The sequence below is a fragment of the Mesocricetus auratus genome, unplaced genomic scaffold (genome assembly GCF_017639785.1).
Source record: "Mesocricetus auratus isolate SY011 unplaced genomic scaffold, BCM_Maur_2.0 Super-Scaffold_100014, whole genome shotgun sequence".
Taxonomy (NCBI): Eukaryota; Metazoa; Chordata; class Mammalia; order Rodentia; family Cricetidae; genus Mesocricetus; species Mesocricetus auratus.
In genome coordinates this window covers 12,883,059-12,905,133 of record NW_024429197.1, presented here as the reverse complement: position 1 = coordinate 12,905,133, position 22,075 = coordinate 12,883,059, and the positions used below count along the sequence as shown (strand labels likewise).

General features: G+C 48.5%; 1 protein-coding gene and 1 long non-coding RNA gene across 2 annotated transcripts; one reads left to right on the top strand and one right to left on the bottom strand.

The window, feature by feature from the left end:
- Nucleotides 1-1,922: 1,922 nt before the first annotated feature.
- Nucleotides 1,923-14,702, bottom strand: LOC101825078 (antizyme inhibitor 2). The gene is made up of 11 exons (XM_013120163.3): nucleotides 14,435-14,702; nucleotides 13,812-13,995; nucleotides 12,868-13,041; nucleotides 11,706-11,878; nucleotides 10,864-10,998; nucleotides 9,398-9,563; nucleotides 8,162-8,309; nucleotides 4,107-4,207; nucleotides 3,207-3,424; nucleotides 2,703-2,759; nucleotides 1,923-2,208 (listed from the first exon to the last, which is right to left on the bottom strand). The coding sequence occupies exons 1-10, from the start codon at nucleotides 14,443-14,445 to the stop codon at nucleotides 2,735-2,737; spliced, it is 1,335 nt and encodes a 444-aa protein (XP_012975617.2). The 5' UTR covers nucleotides 14,446-14,702; the 3' UTR covers nucleotides 1,923-2,208; nucleotides 2,703-2,734.
- Nucleotides 14,703-14,865: 163 nt separating this feature from the next.
- On the top strand, nucleotides 14,866-16,125 carry LOC121144141. Its single transcript, XR_005881448.1, has 2 exons — nucleotides 14,866-15,012; nucleotides 15,560-16,125. It is a non-coding gene; the product is annotated as an uncharacterized LOC121144141 (long non-coding RNA).
- Nucleotides 16,126-22,075: the final 5,950 nt, after the last annotated feature.

The following is a 22,075-nucleotide window of genomic DNA, read 5'->3' as shown; positions in this document are numbered from 1 at the left end:
CAAAGCAGAGAGAATCAAATTCATAAAGAAAACAATTTGGATTCTTCTGCGCATTGTAAGAAAAACGCCTATCTCTGGGGTTCTTACATTCTACACTGATGCAAACAAGTCAGGTAAGGCAGGTTATAAATCTGGAAATATAAGTAAAATAGTTCAAAGCCCTTACAGCTCTGTACAAAAGGCGGAGTTGTACGCCATTCTCATGGTACTTAAAGACTTTACAGAGCCTCTTAATATAGTTACGGATTCTCAGTATGCAAAGAGAGTTGTCTTACACATTGAGACTACAGAATTTGTTCCTGATTATACAGAATTAACCTCATTGTTCCTACAATTATAGGAACCCATCAGAAACAGGACTCATCCTATATCTATAACACACATCAGATCCCATACGGGTCTGCCAGGTCCTCTAGCACGAGGTAATGATGAGATTGATCGTTTATTAATAGGAAGTGTGTTGGAAGCGTCAGGATTTCATAAGAAACACCATGTTAACAGCAAAGGCTTAAAGAAGGATTTTTCTATCACTTGGCAACAAGCCAAGCAGAAGTTTTGCTCTTGAAATTCAAACCGTGGTTTCTTACCTGAAAGTGAGCCTTCCCTTTCCCCTTGGTCCCCTTTTCCTGCAACTCCCCCATTCTCCTTTCTGTTGCCTCTGTAGCAACAGAGATGGTGGCCTGTGCTGGGCAGCTCTTCCCCTACTGTCTTTGCAGCCCTCAATGGCATCAGAGTTCTTCACTCGTGTCTCAGCTCACCTCTTACCTCAGCAGCCTTGGACAGAGCTGAGCATCCTTCTCTTCCTTGGCTCCAAGACTACGAAGGCCACCCAACACGGACCCCTCCCACTCTGGGTGTTTCTCCTCTTGACCTCTCCTCGGAGGCTGATCTTTGTGGGACCCACTTGGAGGTTTGTGCATCTTGTCAAACTTGATGAAGCAGTCTTGATTCCCGCCCTCCTAGTCCCCTCCCGTACCCTGTCCAGGAAAGGGCAGGCCTGGCCCTAGACCCCAAGGTCTGTTTTTACTTCCCCTCATCTCCTCCTCTTCTTTTACAGGGCTGAGAGGAACCTCCCTGCTGCCTCTGCACTCATCCCTGCACCCTGCCTTCACTGCTCTAATTAACATAAAACCCTTACTTAGTAAGATGCTTGACTGGCATCGCTCCCATGTCACTTTGTCATTTACCTATGTGTTTGTTTATGCTGTGTCCTACCTGTAAGGGAAAGCTTTTCCTCTCATGTTGAACATGGGTCCCTTGGGCCTAGAATGGCATCAGACAGGTGCATGCATGGATAATGGACAGACGGATGGTAGATTGATGAATGGTGGATGGATGCATGATGGGTGGATAGATGAGGAGTGATGGCTGGTGGGTGGCGGGATAGTTGGAGAGATGAATGATGGATGATGAATGGGTGGATGGATGATTGGCAGATGGATAGTGTATTGATGGATGGATGAACAGGTGGGTGAATGATAAGAGGATGGATGGTGGATAATGAGTGTATGGATGGTGGACATGGAGGCATGGTAGGTATGTGGAGGCTTGTGGTGGGCATGGTAAGATGTGGAGGCATGAATGGATGAGAAATGGATAAATGATAGGTGAATAGCCAGGTGGTGGTGGTGCACACCTTTAATCCCAGCACTCAGGAGGCAGAGGCAGGCAGATCTCTGTAAGTTCGAGGTCAGCTTGGTCTACAGAACAAGTTCCAGGACAGCTAGGGCTACAAAGAGAAACCTTGTCTTGGAAAAAAATTACAGATGAATAATGAATGGGTGGATAATGGCTAGCTGGCTGGCTGGAAGGATGGACAGATAGATAAATGAATGAGTGGTAGATGAATATGTAAATATTCATAGTTCTAGAGAATTAGACCCACAGAACAACAGACCCACAGACAAACAGAACACATCAGCTCTTGCATCTAAACACAATTTTATATTTTCACCAAAGCCAAGTCATATCTCTACTTTTAAAACCCTTTAGTAGATAGATATTAACATTTCCACTCCCAATTTGCAAGCTCTGCAGAGGTCCAATGGGTAGCACGCTGTCCTGAAGGCGGAACCTTTCCCACATCCATGGGAGGTGTCTGCAACCCACACCTTCCATGGGCTGTCTGGGGAGAATTTTCTTCAGCTCAAAGATGCTGGAAGATTCGTTCAGACAGTGGAGCTATTCTGTGACACAACCTGGCAGAGACTGTGGATCCCAAAAAGCCTCATCAGGTAAAGTTTGGAAAGCATGCAGGAGATGGTGGCTTTGCCCCGGGTCCATTCCCCTCACCCCACCCCCACGCATGCATGATCACCACAAAAGATGGACCCGAAGCACTCCCAGGTTCACTTTTGCTAGTGTCCTTCCCCAGGAGACACAGTCTCCGCCCCCACCCCAGATTAAAGTACCTTGCCCTGAAGGGGGTTCTCCTGTGTCAGCACAAGTCCTACTGTCCCTGACTCCCTCACCCCCCACCACCACCATGGGGATTCCATTGTCTAGGGAGATTGAGAGTCAGAAGGGATGCCAAACCAGCCACCCAGGACATCCAGCTGGTACTTCAAGCCCACTAAAGAAGGACAACAGTTTTCATTGTGTAAAAGGGTCTGCACTAAGAAGAGGCCAGGCCTCTATTTTTCCCCCAAGGGCCTACTCCACCACCCTCTGACTTAAGCTTTCCTCATTGGGCATTATCATACCAGGTGCCTCTCCATTCTGGCCATGTCCTGGCCTACGGTGCTGTCTCCAGTAGGCTCCTGTGGAAAATTACTACAGTTCAAGAGGTTCATAGACCCTCCACCCCCACCCCTGCCCCACCCTACCCCTGGTGCTGAGTACTGAGCTGGGCAGAGCAGGGGCTCCTCTGAAGTGATCCTGAGAACTGGGAACCTATCAGGAGCCACCAGAGCCAGCAAGGTTTGGCCATGGCACCAAGGGCTAGATGGCTGCTTGATTCTACTTCCACTGAGCCATCCACATGGTGCAGCTACCCAGGCAACCTCTGACTTAACCTGGGGAGAGGCCAAGACCCAGTCAACCCCATAGACAGAGGTCAGATCCATTAGGCCCTATTAGGGTCAATGTGAAGATCAGAGTGTTTCCTGTGCCCAGGCTCCCAAGTTCAGCCACCAGCTCACATTGCCAGGTCTAGAGTCCAGAGGAAGCTCCCCATAGCTGCCCCCCATAACCTTGCCCCGGGTCACCTGAGATGGGGGCCCATGGCTTCATAGACGGTTATGATGGGGAAGCCGTTGAAGGTGGAACTCATGGAGCTTGTGTAGGCACCCGTGTCAGGGAAAATCAGCCAATCGCCCACATCCAGCTCCGGCAGCTGCACCTCCTTCAAGGAGAGCCTGTCAAAGGCATCACACGTGGGGCCATAGAGGGTGCAGGGGAGGAGGCTGGGCTCCGAGGGGAACTCCTGCAGGGAGAAGGAGATGGGGTCAGAGAAGGAAGGGTCTCATTGCGTTGCTAGGATGTTAGACATGGCCCTGGGAGACATGTGACCACCCAGTAAGGACAGCACCATTCAGCCACAGTGAACAGTGACAGAGAGTGACTTTCTGTGCAAGCTTCGAGCTTGCATTGCATGGGGCCATGTCTCAGCGTACAAGTCCACAAACACATCACGTGTGCATGAGCCGGAGACCGTGTCTCAGAGTCCTCTGCACCCTGGAGTCACCTGGGGAGTTTTAATGACAAATGGATGCTGGATTCAACCTGGGGATTTGAATCTATTTATACATGAGAGAACATGGCTGGACAGTGGGGACTTTGACAGCTTGACAGGTGGCTTTAATGTGACGGGAGCTTGGGAACCACCACTCTCCAAGTCTCCTGCATCTCCTACATTCCAGAGTTCCAGAAACAAGGACAGTATATAGAGAGACGCACATGGAAGCATCCAGAGCTGATCAGACCCACGCAGCCTCCACAGACACACGTGCCTTCACAGACCTTAATCACCAGGCGTGCACCGGGAAACACGTACAGATGTGTACATGCAGCGCCTTGCACCCATGCCCAGCATGACAACCTGCAGAGCAAGGGTGACCTGACACCCTGCCTCTTGGGTCAGCAGCTGGACTTGATGGCCTCCTTACCTTCACCGCAATGGGTATCCTGGAGACAGGCTCCCTGAGGAAGATTCGGAAGGCACCATAATAGCCCTCATTGAGATAGTATTTCAGCTTCCTGTGGCCTCCTGGGAACAGGAAATGGACAGGATGAAGTGTGCTTGGCAAGGTCTCTCTAATGAGTCCCAACTCCCTTGGAAGAGGCAGGCTGCCCAGTGAGGCAGAACTCCAGCCTTATCCTAAGGGTCTTCCCCAAACCTCTCCCGTCACAGCTAGGCACACGGCACCACGCCCCACTGCCCTCCACTCCCCCCACAGGAATACTGAATGGTGGCGATGGGTGTGGGATGATCTTCTTTAAGCCCCTCATGTGTGGAGAACACGAATCCTCTTGTCTACACTTACTGGGTACCATGACCCCTGCATTCCAGTTTGAGAAACTGGGTCTTGCCAGAAGTCTCCAGGAGTCCCCAGACACAGGTGCAGGTGCTTGGACTAGGTCCCTGAGCACCTACTGTGTGAAATGGGACAGGGACTTTTTTTTTTCTTCAGTTCAGGACATGCCAGTGTGTACATTTCCTTCCTTTTAGGGATGCTTTTGTTAACTGCATTTCCCTCCCTCCTTCCTCCCTCTCTTCTTCCTTCCTTATTTCCCTCCCTCCATTCCATTCCATCCTTCCTTTCTTTTTTCCTTCCTTCCTTCCTTCCTTCCTTCCTTCTGTCTTTCCCTCTTTCCTTCCTTCCTCTCTTTCTTATTTACATGGTGTTGGTGGATTGAACCCAGGGCCTTGCTTTGCTGGGCAAGTGTTCTACCACTGAACTATATCCTCAGACCTTAGCTTTCTCAATGGGCTCTTGCCACGTAACCAAATACAGAATTGAAATTGTGATCTTTTTGCCTCAGCCTCCTAAGTGTTGGGGTTGCAGGCATAAGACACCACACGCCACTTTATCTTATGTTTGTTTTTGTTTGTTTGAGACAAAGACTTATAGCCCCATTGGCCTATGTAGTGTAGGCTTGTCTTGAACTCATGATCTGCATCCTCATCCTGAATGCTGGCATAACAGGTGGGTACCGGCCACCAATGCCCAGCTGTTGGCCATGTTTTTTAAACCCTTTTACTCTTTGGCAGGGGCACCACCCAGCTCCCAAATAAGTTCACAGAGGTTTATTCTTACTTATAAATGCTTGACCTTAGCTGGGCATTGGTGGCACACACCTTTAATCCCAGCACTCGGGAGGCAGAGGCAGGCGGATCTCTATGTGTTCAAGGCCAGCCTGGTCTACAGAGCAAGTGCCAGGATAGGCTCAAAAGCTACACAGAGAAACCCTGTCTCTAAAAACCAAAATAAGTAAGTAAATAAATAAATAAATGCTCGACCTTAGCTTGGCTTGTTTCTTGCCAGTTTTCCTTAAATTATCCAGTCTACCTTTTAAAGCCTCTGGGCTTTTATCTTTCTCTATTCTATATACCTCTCTTTACTTCTTACTCTGTGGATGGCTGTGTAGCTAGGTGGCTCACCCCTGACATCCTCCTCTCCTTCTTTTCTTGTTCCTTGATCCTCCCTTCCTAGATTTCTCCTCCTATTTATTCTCTCTGCCAGTCAGCTCCGCCTATCCTTTCTCCTGCCTGGCTATTGGATGTTCAGCTCTTTTTTAGACCAGTCAGATGTTTTAGACAGGCAAGGTAACACAGCTTCACAGAGTTAAGCAAATGCAACTTAAAAGAATGCAACGCATCTTTGCATCATTAAACAAATGTTCCACATCATAAATGAACATAACACATCTTCAGCTAATATTCCACAACAATGGTGGTGCACATCTGTAAAACTCAGAACTAGGGAAGTTAAGACAGGAGGGTCAGAAGTTTAAAATCATTCTCGGCTACATGGCTGTTGGGGAAACCAAGAATGTTAATCACTTAGGGGTGTCTCCTCAATGGAGAAAATAAAATACCTGCATCCCACCCAGAAAGCTTGGAGTGAGGGTTGTTAATGACCTGGTGACCTTTTGCTATCTGTAGAGGCAGACTTCACCCAAGCAGCCCTCACCCAAATCCCCGAATGTCTATCCCAGACTGTCCCTCCCCAGATCTTGATTTTCAGCTCTCAGTCAACAGAACCCACCTTAGGGAGATGTCACTTGTATTTTATGGCTTGCTGACTTCTATGCTATCTCGATCAGAGCCCTCACTAGATTCTGGGCCTTATAGCTATAAAACCCACTCTCGTCATCACGTGTACTCTGTAAAGGAGTTTCTATGGAGTCACACCTTAAGCTTTATTGTGCACCTGGGATTGGAATGATTGATGCCTGGAAACCTTTCTCCAAATTCTATTGTGTTTAAATATGCCAACAGTACACCACCCAGTATTAGACTCCCTGAAGTCTGACCCGGGTTGATGGGCATCAATCTGAATCGAGTTTTCGTTATCACTTCTTCAAGGATCGCTTCACTGCCTGCCTTGACACCTGCAGAGACCCCTCACATGGCAAGTTCCAGGTCAGCTTAGACTACACGAGACCCCATATCCACAAGCAAATGTCACAGTGACGATGCTGGCCTACTCTCCCTTCTCACCCAATCCACTCTATGTGGATAATTCATGCAGGAACTCCTGTCCCTGGGAAACTGTGTGTGAAAATTTATCTGAGGCAGCTGTCTCCATGTAAGTATGTCTTGTCATAGCTAATTAGAACAAATCCTTAGGACAAATCCGGGTGTGCTATGAAACAGCACCCACTCTGACAGCACCAACAGCTGCAGATGGCTCCCTCCCTCACAACGTGCTGCCTCTACGGATATTACTCAAGCAAGCCCGTGGCAGCTTTTTCCCTAGCCCCCTCACATTCTTGTTACATGACTCCCAGATCCTACGGGCACAATGGTCTACCAAGCCTGTTCTTCACAGCCATCTTAGTCTGTCTTCCCATCCTTGCTCCTGATCCTGCTGCATTCAGGATTCCAGTCGGACTCTGTCAACATCTGGGCAATCGGCGGCCACTTGAATGCTGACTCTGAGTACAGACTTTTTCACCTCTGGTTTCCTTTCTCTCTCCTCCCTATCTCCTTAACCCCGATTCCAGTGGCACCCAGATCAATTCTGTATTGAGTTCATCATAAGGCTAGAGATGAAGGGCACCAGCTCTGGAGTCGGGAAGACATGGGCTGGCTGCTTTGCTGACTAGCTGTGCTGCCCTGGACAAGTCACTGCCTCTCTTGGAGTCTCCGTGCCTACACATCGGGGGTGAGCAGACGTGAGGCAGAATATGCATCTCAGCGTCATTGACTTCTGCAGATTGGCGGCCTTTGCTTTAGCTGACGTCATGAATAACAAGCTCCCAAATCCTTGTAATTGGGTGAGATGACTGAGGACAGGTGCGCTACACCCCCAGCATCCCCCGAAGAGACACTTCATCAAAAGAATGAAGGGGGTCAGAGTGATGGGTAAATATTTACATGTCAGTGTCACTCAGTCCTGAAGAGCAAAGATGGCTAATCCAGTGAATGCAGACCTGGGAATAGTCTCGATTTCATCATGAAAACAGTTCTGATTCATTCTCTGGGAACATGGCAATACCACCTTCCTCCCACACTCAGAGGCAAAAAGCTGAAGAGTTCTCCTGGGAGACACGGTGATGAGTGTCAAAACATACCATCGCCAGAGGATGTCAGCCTTCGGGATGCATCCGATCACAGGCAGTCAGCCCTGCTTATCTGTTGTGGGAGCTTGTACTCAAGCACTCTGTTATTGATAGAAACTGTCACCCCCTGCACCCAAGGGTCTGCTCTTGGCTGACTAGATTTAGTAATGGGTGTCTAGGGCCTTGGAGGCTAAACCTTGCAATTGCTCGCTTAGGGTTGGGTAGACTTAGACCTAGAAGAGCACCTTGGTCTCTGTCCTTCCCCTTCCCCTCTTCTGGGGAACAGTGAACAGTGCACACATGGGGCCGATGCAGTGCCAACCTTTGATCTCGATTCCTATAATTAGGCTCCCAGGGTATACCCCCAGACCCACAGTCCAACCTCTCCCTGAGTCCCAGGGACACCCGGACAGTGGCTACGCCTAGCGCCCACCTGACTCCAGTGCAGCCTTCTTGGCTATGATGTTCACAGCTGTTGTGCATACAGACTCCATATAGAAGCGGCCAGGCTCTGCGATGACCTCAACACCAGTCCCCTCCGGGAAGTACTGAGCCCGGGCAGCATTGATCACTCTAGCCATCTGTGGAGACAGATCCGGCCTCTGCTGTGTCCCGAGTCTATGCACCTGCCATGAGCAGCCCCCTTTCCCGTGTCCCTACAATAACCCTTCAGACATCAAGCTTGCCTCATCTTATTCAAGAAGAAACAGGTAGAAATGAAGCTGGGGGAGGCCAAAGCACACAGCCAGTGTGTGGCTCTGGCACCCTGAGGAATGTGACATTGCAAATAATTGGCACATGGTCAGCAGAGACAGAATGTCTTTGTGGTCCCTGAAGCTAAGGGACCATGAGTGTCCACCAGGCCTATCCAAGGCCAGCAGCTAATGTGTCTAAAGAAGGACACAGAGGGGCTGTGGAGATAGCTCGGGGTATAACACCCACCTCATGTGAGGCGGGGATAAAAAAGGAGAGGATAGGGGGAGGGGGAAGAAGGAGAAGGAAGAAGAGAGATGGGGATGGGAGGAGGACGGGAGGGGAGGAGGGTGAAGAGAAGGAAGAGGGAGGGGAGGAAAAAGAGAGAGGACGAGGAAGAGAAGACCATTGTTAGATGTAGCTCCTGATCCTGGACTAGAGCTGTGAGGCAACAAAAGAAGCACAGCAAGTAGGTGTACACACTCAGACACACTCGGGTGCACACACTCAGACACACTCAGGTGCACACACTCAGACACACTCAGGTGCACACACTCAGACACACTCAGGTGCACACACTCAGACACACTCAGGTGCACACACTCAGGGGTACACACTCAGACACACTCGGGGGTACACACTCAGACACACTCAGGTGCACACACTCAGACACACTCAGGTGGACACACTCAGACACACTCAGGTACACACACTCAGACACACTCAGGTGAAAACACTCAGACACACTCGGGTGCACACACCCAGACACACTCAGGTGCACACACTCACTCATAGCTACACATGTCATCAGGTGAAGATGCCTGTCAGAATCAAACCACAGTGTCCACAGACAGACTCCCAGTTATGCAAGGTTCTATGTACAAACACAGGCATGCGCACACAGCACACACTTATCCCCCGACCCCAAGCTGCTACACCCAGACTGTCACTCATGCCCTGGGGCCATCCCTCTCACCTCCTCAAATCTAGCTTTGGAGCCCTCAGTTCCAGGGAAGCCCCCTCCAAGATCCAAGAGGCTCATGTGGTGGCCAGCCCTCCGGCCCATCTCAAACACACAGTGGCAGTCGGCAATGGCCTGCTGGTAGCTCTGGGGCGTCTGGCAGTCGGAACCCACGTGGAAGCTGAGCGTGGCCGTTGGTGTGGAAGACCCAGGTGGAAATTCGAGTCAGTGTGAAGACAGTTACACTGAGGAACACCCACCCACCGGCTGCAAGACCAGTGCTAGCCAGTGACAAGATAACACAGGCACACCAGCTGTCTTCACAGACACACATATCCCATAGTCACCCAATGGGCTGTGACAAAGTAGTGTTTTCCCCTAACTGCCCACTCCAGACACCTTTGTTGAAGGGGTTCCCCTTCTCTTAGCTAGAACCCCACAAACCAGTGCTGCCCCTGAAGATAAACTGAGAAACCAGTTCATGTCAGAGGGGATGAGGTGAGTGAGGATTTCCTATCACATGCAAAGTCTGGCTGGCTGGATGGCTCAGAGAGTAAAGGCACTCACAGCCAAACCCTGAGATCAATTCCTGAACCCCACATGGTGGCAGAAGAAAAGTGGCTCCTAGAAGCTGTCCCCCAACCCCCACATGGGCACCATGGCATGTGCACACACAGGCACACACACAAGTAAGCAAATGTAAGAAAAAATTCAATTACTTTTTAAAAAAATTGTAAGGGGTCATGAACACACATAGCAATTGACAGTAGTCGCTCTGTCTCTCTTTTTAAAATAGTATCTCATATAGCACAAGCTATCTCCAACTTGTTATATAATCAAGGGTGACCTCTAACTTCTCACCCTCCCATTTCTGGAGAGCTGGGATTACAGGATGCTTACCACTCTGGTTTTACTCGGTGCGTATATGGTGCATATACAAGACAAGAACGCTACCATATGAGCTATGTCCCTAGCCCCAGTCCCCCTCTTTGAAATCAGGTTTCCTAGTGTCCAGCCAGCTCTTGATCTTGTCACCCTCCTGCCTCTGCTTCCTGAGTGCTGGGATTACAACTGTGTGTCCCCACATCCAGGGTTCAGAATCCCTTAAAGAGTAAAATGAATGCATGTATCCTGGAGGAATGATATGTAAAAATTTTCCAAATGAGACTCTCTCTGTAAAGTGATTAGACCCCAAGGGAAGAAAGGAAATCAGCGACATCAATCCTAACTTCATCTAAAATTCCAATTTTTTCTCATCTTGGAGACTTTGCATTTGTTTTGATTTTTTTAAATACTGTTTGAAAATGTTGTATATCTGGAGCGTTAAGTTTTTGATGTTTACTTCAATGTGCCCCCTAGGCTATCAGGGCCTCACATCCTCAAGGCCTAGGAAACACACAAAGCAGAGGTGTCCCTGAGAGTCCTTGGCTGCCTAGGGACAGCAATAGACATCAAGACAGGAAATGCCAGTGCTCACGTACGAGGCCCCCACCACGGCCAACCCCAGGTCTCTGGCAGCCTGGAGCAAGTGTCCGCATGCCTCCAACGGAGCACCAAACTTGTCGTTCAGCGGGAAGCTGCTTTGACTCTTCTGGATCTGTATTCGGAGGACCAACCTGGAAGAGGAAGGAGGAGGAGGGTGGCATGGGTACACAGGAACCCCGAGGGGTACACAGGAACCCCCAGGCCCTCCAGCCTTCCTACCCATCCCTGCCTAGTTGCTCCCAACTACCTAGCATGGAGACCAAGGAGTGGACACATGCTATTTACAGAATTTTGCCTGGCAAAAGCAAGTAGGGTAGAATCACAATTAAACTTTCTAAAGAATCTGAGATATAGGCTGGGTGGTGGTGGCTCATGCTGCTAATCACAGCTCTCAGGAAGTAGAGGTATGCAGGACTTTGAGTTCAAGGCCAGTCTGGTCTACAGAGTGAGTTCCAGGGTAGCCAGGGCAACACAGAGAAACCCTGTCTTGAAAAACCAGAGATGTCACACAACTTTCCTAAGATCACACAGCATATGGCTAATGAATCTGAAATGTGAGCCTTGGTATGACTCGAGAATAAGTACTTTTTCTATGGCATCATGGATGCCAGACCTTCTCATGCCAAGCTCTGTCCAGTGCCGGTACAGAGATAAGTCGTTTGGTACTGATGTGCTCCCGAGAAGGCACTGGCCTCCTGACTGAACCTTTGTGGCTGCCATCTGGCCCTCTGGTTGCCCAGAGGTTTTCTCGGGGCCGCCTTCTGCCTGGTTGCTGAGGTCCAGATCCATCTGTTGGAGTCCCTTGGCCCACGTTCCCGGTGTACCTCTGCCATCTCACCTAGCCCCAGGGTGGTGCTGGGCCACCTTAGCCAGTTCCTCCTCACTGTCGAAGGTCAGAAGCTGCACCCCGGAGCGGGCTGCGTACCGGATGTGGGAGACGGCCTTGCAGGGGTTGGCGAAGATGATTCGTGAGGGGGCCACGCCCAAGCCCAGCACCTGCTCCAGCTCCCCCTAGCGTGGGTGAAGGCCAGAATTGGAGCTGCTCTGTTGTTCCTGCCTTCCCTGACTCTTCGGGGACAGGACCTTAGCCTGAACTAGTGGGAATACCTTCAAATGAATCCCAGGTCCCTTACTGGGAGAGCATCAGGTCCCCAAGAAACCTCCAGATAAGTCTCACTCAGTACCTGAGGCCCCTCCCAGCATTCCTCACCCTGACCCCTACCCTGAACCTCTCCCACCCGGGGCTGGGATTCGCTTCCCTTCTCCAACCTCTGGTTCCTTTGATTCAGGCATTTTGTCTGTGACCTCCTCTTCTCTCTCTTCTCTTCCTCTAACCCTCACCCCTCACCCCTTCTCCTGGTCCAGTCTGTTCTGCTGGCCATGTTCTTCCAGATGCCCCTGGCTGTTCCCCTCTTCATGTCTACAATAAAACCTTCTCCTCAACCATACCTAGGAGCCGTCATGTCCTCGTTTTTTTATTCAGTATTGGTTCCATTTTAAACAGGGAGAAACTGAGGCTCAGAAGGGTGGCTGCCTGTGCCAGGAAGTGACCCGGTTCCCTAGTTCAGGTTACCTGGTCTTGTCACATAGCCAAGTGCAAGGCTGACCACAGCAATTTGCTCATTTATTCATTTAAAAGCATCCAAGGGACCAGGCTACCGCTCAGTTGCTAGAGTGCTAGTGTAGCATGCACAAAGTCCTGGGGCCACTCAGCACCGAGTAAACTGGTGGCCTGTGCCCATAGGAAGGTAGAGGTGGGAAGACCAGAAGTTCGAGGTCACCTTTGGCTGTGTAGTGAATTCTAAGCCGGCCCGGACTACATTAGACTCAGAACAAATCAAAACCATCAGTGGAACAACAACAAGTCTTGCGCCTTCAACCTGCCAGCCGCCATCTTGGGGACCACAGTCCCCATCCCTGATCTCCTGACCATTGGGCAGTGTTTCTCCAGAAGGTGATAGGCCCATGGAGAGGCGATTGGCAAGCTGGCACAGTCTCACCTGACTGGCACAGTCAAAGCCAGTGCCCAGGGCAGCCAAGACTCTCAGCACCCAGGGCCTACTGTTGCACTTCACTGCGTAGAAGGGCTGGACTTGGGGCAGGGCCTGGAGGAAGGTCTGATGGCGGCCGACCAGTGCATCCAGGTCAAGCACCATGAAGGGGTCTTGGCAGCCCTGTTAGGACAAGAACAGGAGAGGGAAGTGGGGGAGGGCTAGGTCCTGGAGTCCTCTTCGCTCTATGACAAAAGCATTATAGTTCCTCTAATTTTCCTTTCCTCTCCTTCCATTTCACTTTGTGGGGTGTTTGTTTGTTTGTTTGTTTGTTTGTTTTTTGAGGCAGGGTTTCTCTGTGTAGCCTGGCTGTCCTGAAACTTGCTCTGTAGACCAGGCTGGCCTCAAACTCACCACTGACTGGTATTTCTCCCTTTTCAAGGGTCAGGGAAAACAAAGACTTAGTTAAAAAAAAAAAAAAGTAAGGTCACACAGTAAGAATATGACAGAGAGGATTTGATTTTTTAAATTTAATTTTGTCTTTTGAGACAGGGTCTATGTAGCTCTATCTGTCCTAGACTTGCTGTGTAGTCCAGGCTGGCCTCCAACTTAGAGATCAACCTGCCTCTGCCTTCTGAGTTCCGGGATTAAAGAAGTGCACCACCATATATGGCAAAGAAAGGATTTGAACTGGTCTTTTTATCTCTTAAAAGAAGTGCAGGGAGGCAACTATCTGTAGACTAAAGCCAGAGACAGATGGCTTCAGTCCCTGGCAATGACTTGGTTGAGGGCAAACCTGGGTGCCAAGGAAGGGAACATAAATGACAGCAGAGCTTGCTCAGAACCCCAGCACAGGCCCTGGGAGAGCCTGGTCTGATGACCTCCAAACTGTAAATGGGAAGCCTTCTTGGGTGCCAGCAATGGAAGGGGTGGGGCTCACCCTGCCTCCTTACCTTGATGGTGAGTTCCTGGATCTTCCTCGGGACCAGCTGCCAGGCAGATCCCTCTTGTTCCAGGATGATGGGCTCTGATGGCAACAGGCTTCCCACAGCTCCCAGCTGTTCCTTTGGGTTCCCAGGGTGGGTGTTCATCCCTGAGACTCCAGTTGAGGTGTTCTCTTGGCACAGTTCTGGCATTCTAGAAAGGACAGCTCTGTGGATCCTGTCTCTTGCAGTCATTGAAGCCTGAACCCCATTCATCTCCAAGAACCCCACCATGCCCTGTGATATTTTCCATCTTTACAGCAGGCTGCAGATGGCATGTGGCCTGAGCCATGGATGCAGGTGATAAGCAGGGCACAGTGGTCATCCCTCAGAAGGGAATCCAGCCTCCTTCCCACACGCTCCACATTCAAGAGGGACTCAGTAGAGCGTCCCAACTGTATGTCATAGGACATTAGAAGTGAGACCTTGACCACTATCACCAGGAAAGAAAGGGACTTGCCTCAGGTTGGGTGACCACCTGCATCCCCTGGAACAACTAGAGATCCCTCAGACTAAAGTGGAGTCACCGGCATCCAGAGGGCATCTGGTGCACAGCAGGGACTGCATCCATGACCCTTCCACACGTGACTCACCTTGCGGCCATGATGACCGTTTTCCTGAAGTACAGCACGGAGAGCTGGGGAGATGGGAAAATGCCTGTGGGGAAATCTGGTTCCAACAAGATCTCAGGGTGCAGGAAGCCTTCACCAAACCTCCAGGAGAGATCACACCTCCCAAGGTGCGCCCACTGGCAGGTGTTCAGAGATGGGAGCACCTGCCAAAAGCAAGCACTTTCAGAGGCAGGAGAGCCCAGAAACCCTTTCACCTCTCGCCCTCCTCCCCAGAGGTGTCCAGATCACTCCACGGAGGGGGTGCGTCTGGGAGCAGAATCCACAGCTAATCAGGTGGCCCTGCAGGCTGGAGCATGCGCTGGGCTCTCCTGGCGCCTCTTGCTCTCTGCTGCCAATTTAACTGGTGAGCCCATCTGTGCTACTCCATCTTGCCCCACCCTCCCTGTCCTTGCCCTCCCTCTCTGTGAGAGCCTCTAAGGACTCTCTGTGACCTGATGACCCTCCCAGGATGGAACCATCACCTTGGAGCAGGACCAACTCTAGGATGTCATCTGTCACTTTTTGAAGGCTTATACCACCACCTTCAAGCTACAACCCAAGTAAGTCCAATATTATTTCAGTAAATGATGGCTATGCTCCTCTTGACTCTAACCTCACTTCCTGGGCAGAGTGGGTACACCAGGGACTAGGTCTTCCTATGACAGGAGAGCTAGAGACATGGTCTGTCTTAACCTAGAAATAAACCTACTCATTAGTCCCTTCCTACAACCTGCCTCCTGCCTGCAGTCCCTCTGTGGTCCTCCCTCCCCAGGATAGCAGATGGCAAAGCCTGCCTTCCCACTCTAAAAATGTAGCCATGGGTGCATCAGTTGACTGTTCTGAGCTTCAGTTTCTTCATCTGGAAAATGGGACCTCAGGGGGCAAGAGGCAGAATGTGAAATAAGAAGCAATGCAAGGCCTTGCTGCCACTGCTGTAGAAAGCTTTGCTTGAGTGGAACACACACACACACACACACACACACACACACACACGTACACACGCGCACATACACGCACACATGCATGCACACACGTGTCTTTTGAGGTCTCAGAGTCTCCTGTGTTGATTAAAATGAGAACAGAGTAGAAACAGTGTGTTTCGCCCAGCCCACAGGACCCGGCATCCTGCAAGGACCATGGGGAAGAACAATGGTCCAGAGACAGACTCTGAGCAGGAGGCTTCAGCGACTCACCAACAAGAACAGGCTCCAGAGCAAACTGGATGGTAGAAAGAAGAGCTGGTGTCAAAAAAATTCAATGTGAAAATGTTCAGAGAGTTAAATATGCGTTACATGTTTGGTGTTTTGCCTCCGTGTATGTCTATGCAACATGTGCATGCTTGGTGCCCACAAAGGTCAGAAGAGGGCCCTGGATGCCCTAGAGCCAGAAGAACACATGGTTGTCAGCCACCATGTAGATGGTGAGAATGGAACCTGAGTCCTCTGAAAGATCCGTCCGTGCTCTTAGCCACTGAGCCATTTCTCCAGCCTCTACATATGTGTTCTTTAAAAAGCCATAAAGCATACTCAAGAGAGCAGAAGGAAATAACATATCTATAGGGGATGACCTTTTAAGCTCACATACGATCAGAGGACGCTGTAAGGGTTGGATTACATCAATTCATGAATAATGCAATTTCACAATAATAAAGCCCAGTGCTTCTTGGCATCACAGGATCTGGGAGTTGGTTCTCACCTAGCTTTGACTTGATGGTGGTATGAATTAAGTAGGTGTGCCTTTGATTTATGGATGTATTATTTTGATATCTGAGATCTAAGGTCCCATAGCTTCTTGGCTTTTGGGTGGAGGGTAAACGTAGTATTGAATCTTTCTGTAAAAGATGTGGGTTTTTAAAAAGATTTTATTTATTATGTACACAGTGTTCTGCCTGAATATATGCCTGTAGGACAGAAGTGGGCACCAGATCTCATTTCAGATGATTGTGAGCCACCATATGGTTGCTGGGAATCAAACTCAGGACCTCTGTAAGATCAACTAGTGTTCTTAACCACTGAGCCATTTCTCATTTCTCCAACCCCAAAAGATGTGTTTTATTTATTTAAATGTGTGTGTGTGATAGTATATGCACATGTGTGTGTGCTTGGGTGCACATGCCTGTACAGGTGTGAGGTTCTGTGAAAGCAAAGAAGCCAGATGATGTTGGATCCCTTGGAGTAGGAGTTACAGGCATTTACAGGATGCTTGGCTCATTACATGGGTGCTCAGATTTGAAGTCCAGTCCTTGTGATTGCACAGCAAATATTCTTAACTTCTGACCCATCATTCTACCCCCTAATGTTGAATCTTAGACACCAAGAAGCACTGGATATTGCCAGGTGCCTAATAGCAGCTGGCCAGCAGGTCCCTTGTTCATTAGACAGGGTCAAGGTGTTCCTGTGGGCTCAGGAGAGGGATCTGGTGATCCTCCAGCTGAGAACCTCCAGCCCTTTCCTCTCCCATCAGGGGCCAAAGCTCCCAGGCTCCCAGGGACTCAGAAGTTCAAGTAAGGATAGCAGGAGGAGCCTGGAGTCAAAGGAGGATGTTTAGTGAATCAAGAGAAGATCCCTTAGCTACCAGGGCCTCCTGAATTCCACTGCCAAACCATGGAGAAGCCAAGTAAGACCTCCAGCTTGTGGTTCCAAGCAAAAAGGTGAAAAGGCCCTTGTTTCCATGAGACACCATCCTCTCCTACCAGATGACTCTGGAAAAGCCTATCTCTACCTTCGTACCTTCCCAGCTAGACCAGACCATGGGGAGTTGCTTTTGTCCCCAAAGCCTCAGTTTCATCATCTTAGGAAGGTCCTGAGGATGGGTTGGGAGGAGATGGGTTGGGATGAGATGGGATGGAATAGGGTGGGGTGGAACGGGATGGGATGGTGTAAGATAAGATCGGAGGGGAGGGAAGAAGGTGGGATGAGATGGGTGGGATGGGGTGAGATGACATGGAATGACATGAAATGACACAATGTGACAGGTGACAGAAGGTCTCACCTGTGAGTTCAGTTAAGTGCCTGGTTCTACTAATAACCAGGACAATGAAGTTGATGGCAACAGTAGCAATGGCTTTTAAGAACCATCAGTTCACCCTTTCTTTGTCGGAACTTTTAATCCTTTAGGTTTTCATTTTACTTCGGGGGTGCGGTCCCCAGAATCCCAGGGTCTCCCACCTGCTAGGCAAACACTTCATCATTGAGCTACACTTCCAGCCCAAAACTTTGTTTGATTTTAATCGACACATAAACAATTATTTATGGAGTACAGTGTCATTTTTCATTAATGTAAATACCACAGAATAATAAACCTGGAGTCATTAGCATGTCCCTCACATTAAATGGTTACTGCTGCTTTGTGATGAGAACAATTCAAATAGCCTCTTTAGCTGTTTTATTCCCTAACTTTATTGTCATGGTGTGTGTGTGTGTGTGTGCATTGTGTATGTGTGTGCAGGCATCTATGTGCCACAGCACTCCGGTGCAGCTGGAAGATAACTTTCAGAAGTGGGTTTCCTGCGAGATTAGAGTCAGGTTCTCATGCTTGCACTGCAAACATTTCTCCCCACTGAGCCGTTTTGTCTGCCCTCTTTCAGCTGTTTAAAAATACATGGTTTAAAGTACATTCTTAACTTTATGACTGGGGTGTGTAGCTCAGCTGGTAGAAAAGTTGCTGGGGTTTGACACCTGGAGCTGCGTAAACCAAGCATCATGATGCATGCCTTAAATCCCAGCACTTGGGAGGCAGAGGCAGATGGATCTCTATGAATTCGAGGCCAGCTTGGTCTACAGAGCTAGTTCCAGGCTAACTAGGGCTACATAGAAAGATCTTGTCTCAAAAAAAAAAAAAGAAAGAAAGAAAGAAAGAAAGAAAAAAATAAGAAAATTTAAAGACAAAACAAAACAAACAAACAAGAAGAACCTCAAGTGATGGGGGAAGTCCTGTGTATATGTCAATAAAGCACTGCTGGCCAATAGGGAAGCAAGATAGGTGGGACTAGGAGTCCAAGAGGACTCTAGGTAGAAGAAACACAGGAAGTCAAGATGTAACTGCCATAGGGATAAGAAGCCCGGAAACTTTGCTCCGGTAAGAGAAATACTTAGATTAACAATTATGGGGTAAATACTTAAGTCAGAGCTAGCCAGTAAGAAACAAGCAAGGCCAACAGCTTCATAATTAATATAGCCTCCTGTGTGTTTATTTGGGACTTATGTGGCTCTGGAACCAGGCTGGCGGGAAGGTTTCTCTTTACACTCAAGAGTCAAAGACCAGCCCAGATTACATGAGACCCCCCCCCCATCTCAAAACAGACAAACAAAAGCGCTCTGAAGCCCGGGGTAACAGCCTTCTGTGCAGTTGTAGTTGGTCCTCGCTGCCCCAAGTCACCCCTTTCCTCACCACCCACCCCAATGTCCCCATCCTCACCTATGTTCTGGGAACTTCTGCTCCATTCTATATCTTCATAAGCCTGACTCTTAGATTCCACAGATAAGCAAGATCGAGTGATAGGCACGCCTCTAGACTTGGCTTATTCCACTTAGCAAGGCTCATCCATGCTGTTGCAATTGACAGAACTTTACAATTAAAACAGGGAACACAAAACAGGCTCTATGGTGTTTGTTTGATTGTTTTTGTGGGGGTTTGGGGAGGTAAATTTTGTCTTACTGATTTTTTGTTTTGTTTTGAGAGAGAGAACATGAAGTTGGGTGGACAGAGAGGCTCTGGAAAAGTTTGAGAAGCAAAGCTTATGATCAAAATATAGCGTAGGGGAAATTTTATAATATAAGTAAATAAAACTGTATGTAGTTGCATACATGTTTACATGTGTGTATATGCATTATCTGGAGGCCTGAAGTTGACATCAAGTATTTTCCTCAATTGCCGTCCACTCTTGATTTCACTTAGGTAGGGTCTCTTGCTGAGCCTGGAGTTCTGGCTACCAATATGCCCACAACCTACTTTACCTTTACCTCCCAAGCAATGGGGTTGCAGGTGGCCATCATGTCTGCCTGACTTTTTTGTTTGGTTGGTTGGTTTTGGTTTCTTTGAGACAGGGTTTCTCTGTGTAGCCCTGGCTGTCCTGGAACTCATTCTGTAGACCAGGCTGACCTCCCCTCACAGAGATCCTTCTGCTTCTGGCTCCTGAGTGCTGGGATTAAAGGAGTCCGCCACCATCGCCCCACCTGCCTGACTTTCAGATGGGTTCTGAAGATCTGAACTCTTATCCCCATGCTGTGCAGTGAGTGCTTTACCTAATGAGTTGTCTCCCCCTCCTCTTAAAACACATTTAAAGCAACTCATCAATGTAAGACAGAAGAGATATTCACAGTAAAAATCAATGGCTGAGAGAAATAAAACGAAAGATAAAGGCACAGCTTACCGCTTTCCCAGGACGTACACACCAAATGCTCTATCTGGGTGACTATGGAGTCTCCATAGGAACACAGTGAGGCAGGGTCTGTCTGGGACCAGCTACATGGCTGAGAGGACTCAGAGCATTGGCAAAAAGTAATGTCTAATAAATATATAACCACCTTTGCAGCACACTAGCTTAGCACCTGGATAGACAGTAAGCAAGAGTCTCCTTGTGAGTCCCCTGCTCAATACTCTGTGATGCTGCCAACATGGGCAGGACAGCTGTCACCTGGCACTGCCCAGAGAATCTGTGGAGCCCCAGCATCTTGGCCTCAGAGAGATGGATGGAGTTGAGCTAATCCAGGCCCTTACTTGGACTGTTTCTCTTGGACCTGGAATTTATCCATTAAGCTAGGCTGGCTGACCAGTGAGCCTCATGGGCCTCCAATCTCTGTATTCCCAGAACTGAGATTACAAACACACACCACTATCTCTGGCCCCCACGGAACCGTTATTCTTTAGAGTAGGATTGTAAATCATTAGGACCACTTTGAAAACATGTGTTGGTAATACCCACAAATTAAATGCACACACACCCTACAGTTTAAGAACTCTACTTCTACCTTTAGTCCCAGAACTCGGGAGCAGAGGCAGACAGATCTCTGAGTTTGAGGCCAGCCTGGGCTACAGAGCAAGTTACAGGACAGCCAAAGCTACACAGAGCTGAAGTTCCTCTCTCTCTCTCTCTCTCTCTCTCTCTCTCTCTCTCTCTCTCTCTCTCTCTCTCTCTCTCTCTCTCTCTCTCTCTCTCTCTCTCTCTCTCTCTCTCTCTCATACACACACACACATACACACACACACACACACACAAAAACACAAAACCTAAAATAAAAATTAAAAAAGAACTCAACTTCAGAGCAGATGTCTGTAAGAAATAAGTGTATGTGTCTATCAAAAATATGCATCAGATGTTCATCTATAGGAGGGACATTTGTAATACCTCAAAGTAAAAACCAGCCAAAAATCCATGAGTAGTAGAATTTATAAGAAAATTATAGTCTATTCTATGGACTAATACACAGGAATGAGAAGGAACAAGCTAGTGCTAAATGTAAAAAACATGAGTGAATCTTGGACATAATTTTGAGTTAAAGTAGCCAGACTCACTACTACTACTACTACTACTACTACTACTACTACTAATGCTAATAATAATAATAATATCTGCCATACACATATACTTGCTATAATACTTTATGATTTCACATGCTGGGTAAACACTCTACCAGTGGCTGAAATTACCAGTCCTTAATTTAAAGATTTTTATTTTGAACTGGGCATAGTGACACATACCTTTAATGCCAGCACTTGGGAGGCAGAGAAAATCAGATCTCTGTGAGTTGAAGCCAGCCAGAGCTATACAGAGACAAGGTCCTACTAAGTTGGTCAAACCAAACTGGCCTTGAATGCTCAGTTCTCCTGCCTTAGCTTCTAGAGTAGCTAAGGTTTCACATTCCACCACGGCCAGAATGTATGGTATTTTTTAACATGAAGTTCAAAACCAAGCCAGCTCTATGCTAAGGAGAGTTGTTACTGTTGAAGAAGGCCCTGTTGATGTAGAGGGGACACCAGAAGACCTTTTTGGGATACCACAATATTCTGTGTCTATATCTTGTTCTGGGTGGGTGGTATTATACAGATTATATTTTCGTTGAGTTGAATTCTCAAGATTTAGAAAACATTGTTTAGGATCTAGGAAGATGGCTGTCAGTAAAGTGTTGTCACACAAGCGTGGAGACCAAGGTTTGAATCCTCAGTGTCCACAAAGAGCTGGGACCTCTAATTCCAGCTCCGGGAAGCAGGGACAGGAGGATCCCTGAGGCTTGCTGGCAAGCTAGCTTTGTTGAACTGCAGAGCTCCAGGCTCAGTCAGAGACCCTGGCTCAAAAAGAACAGTAGAGAGCTGTAGGGGAGACTCCTGATGGCTGGCCTCTGTGTGCACACATGTACCTCCACCCACATATAGATGCATGCAACCACACATAGGCATGCAACAAAGTAAACAAAATTTTTCTACAAATTGTCACGTCAGACCCTTCGATTCTTATATGAAATTAGAATTGACTTGGTTGGCAGCATCTCAAGATATATTATGTGGCCATTCAGGAAGATTTACAGGCCTCTCAAACTCTAGCCCTCAGATCGCATCAAGCCTCCCTTGTCAGCACAACTAATCTTCTTCCTGGGTGGATGAGTTGTTTCTGACTCTCTAAGAACC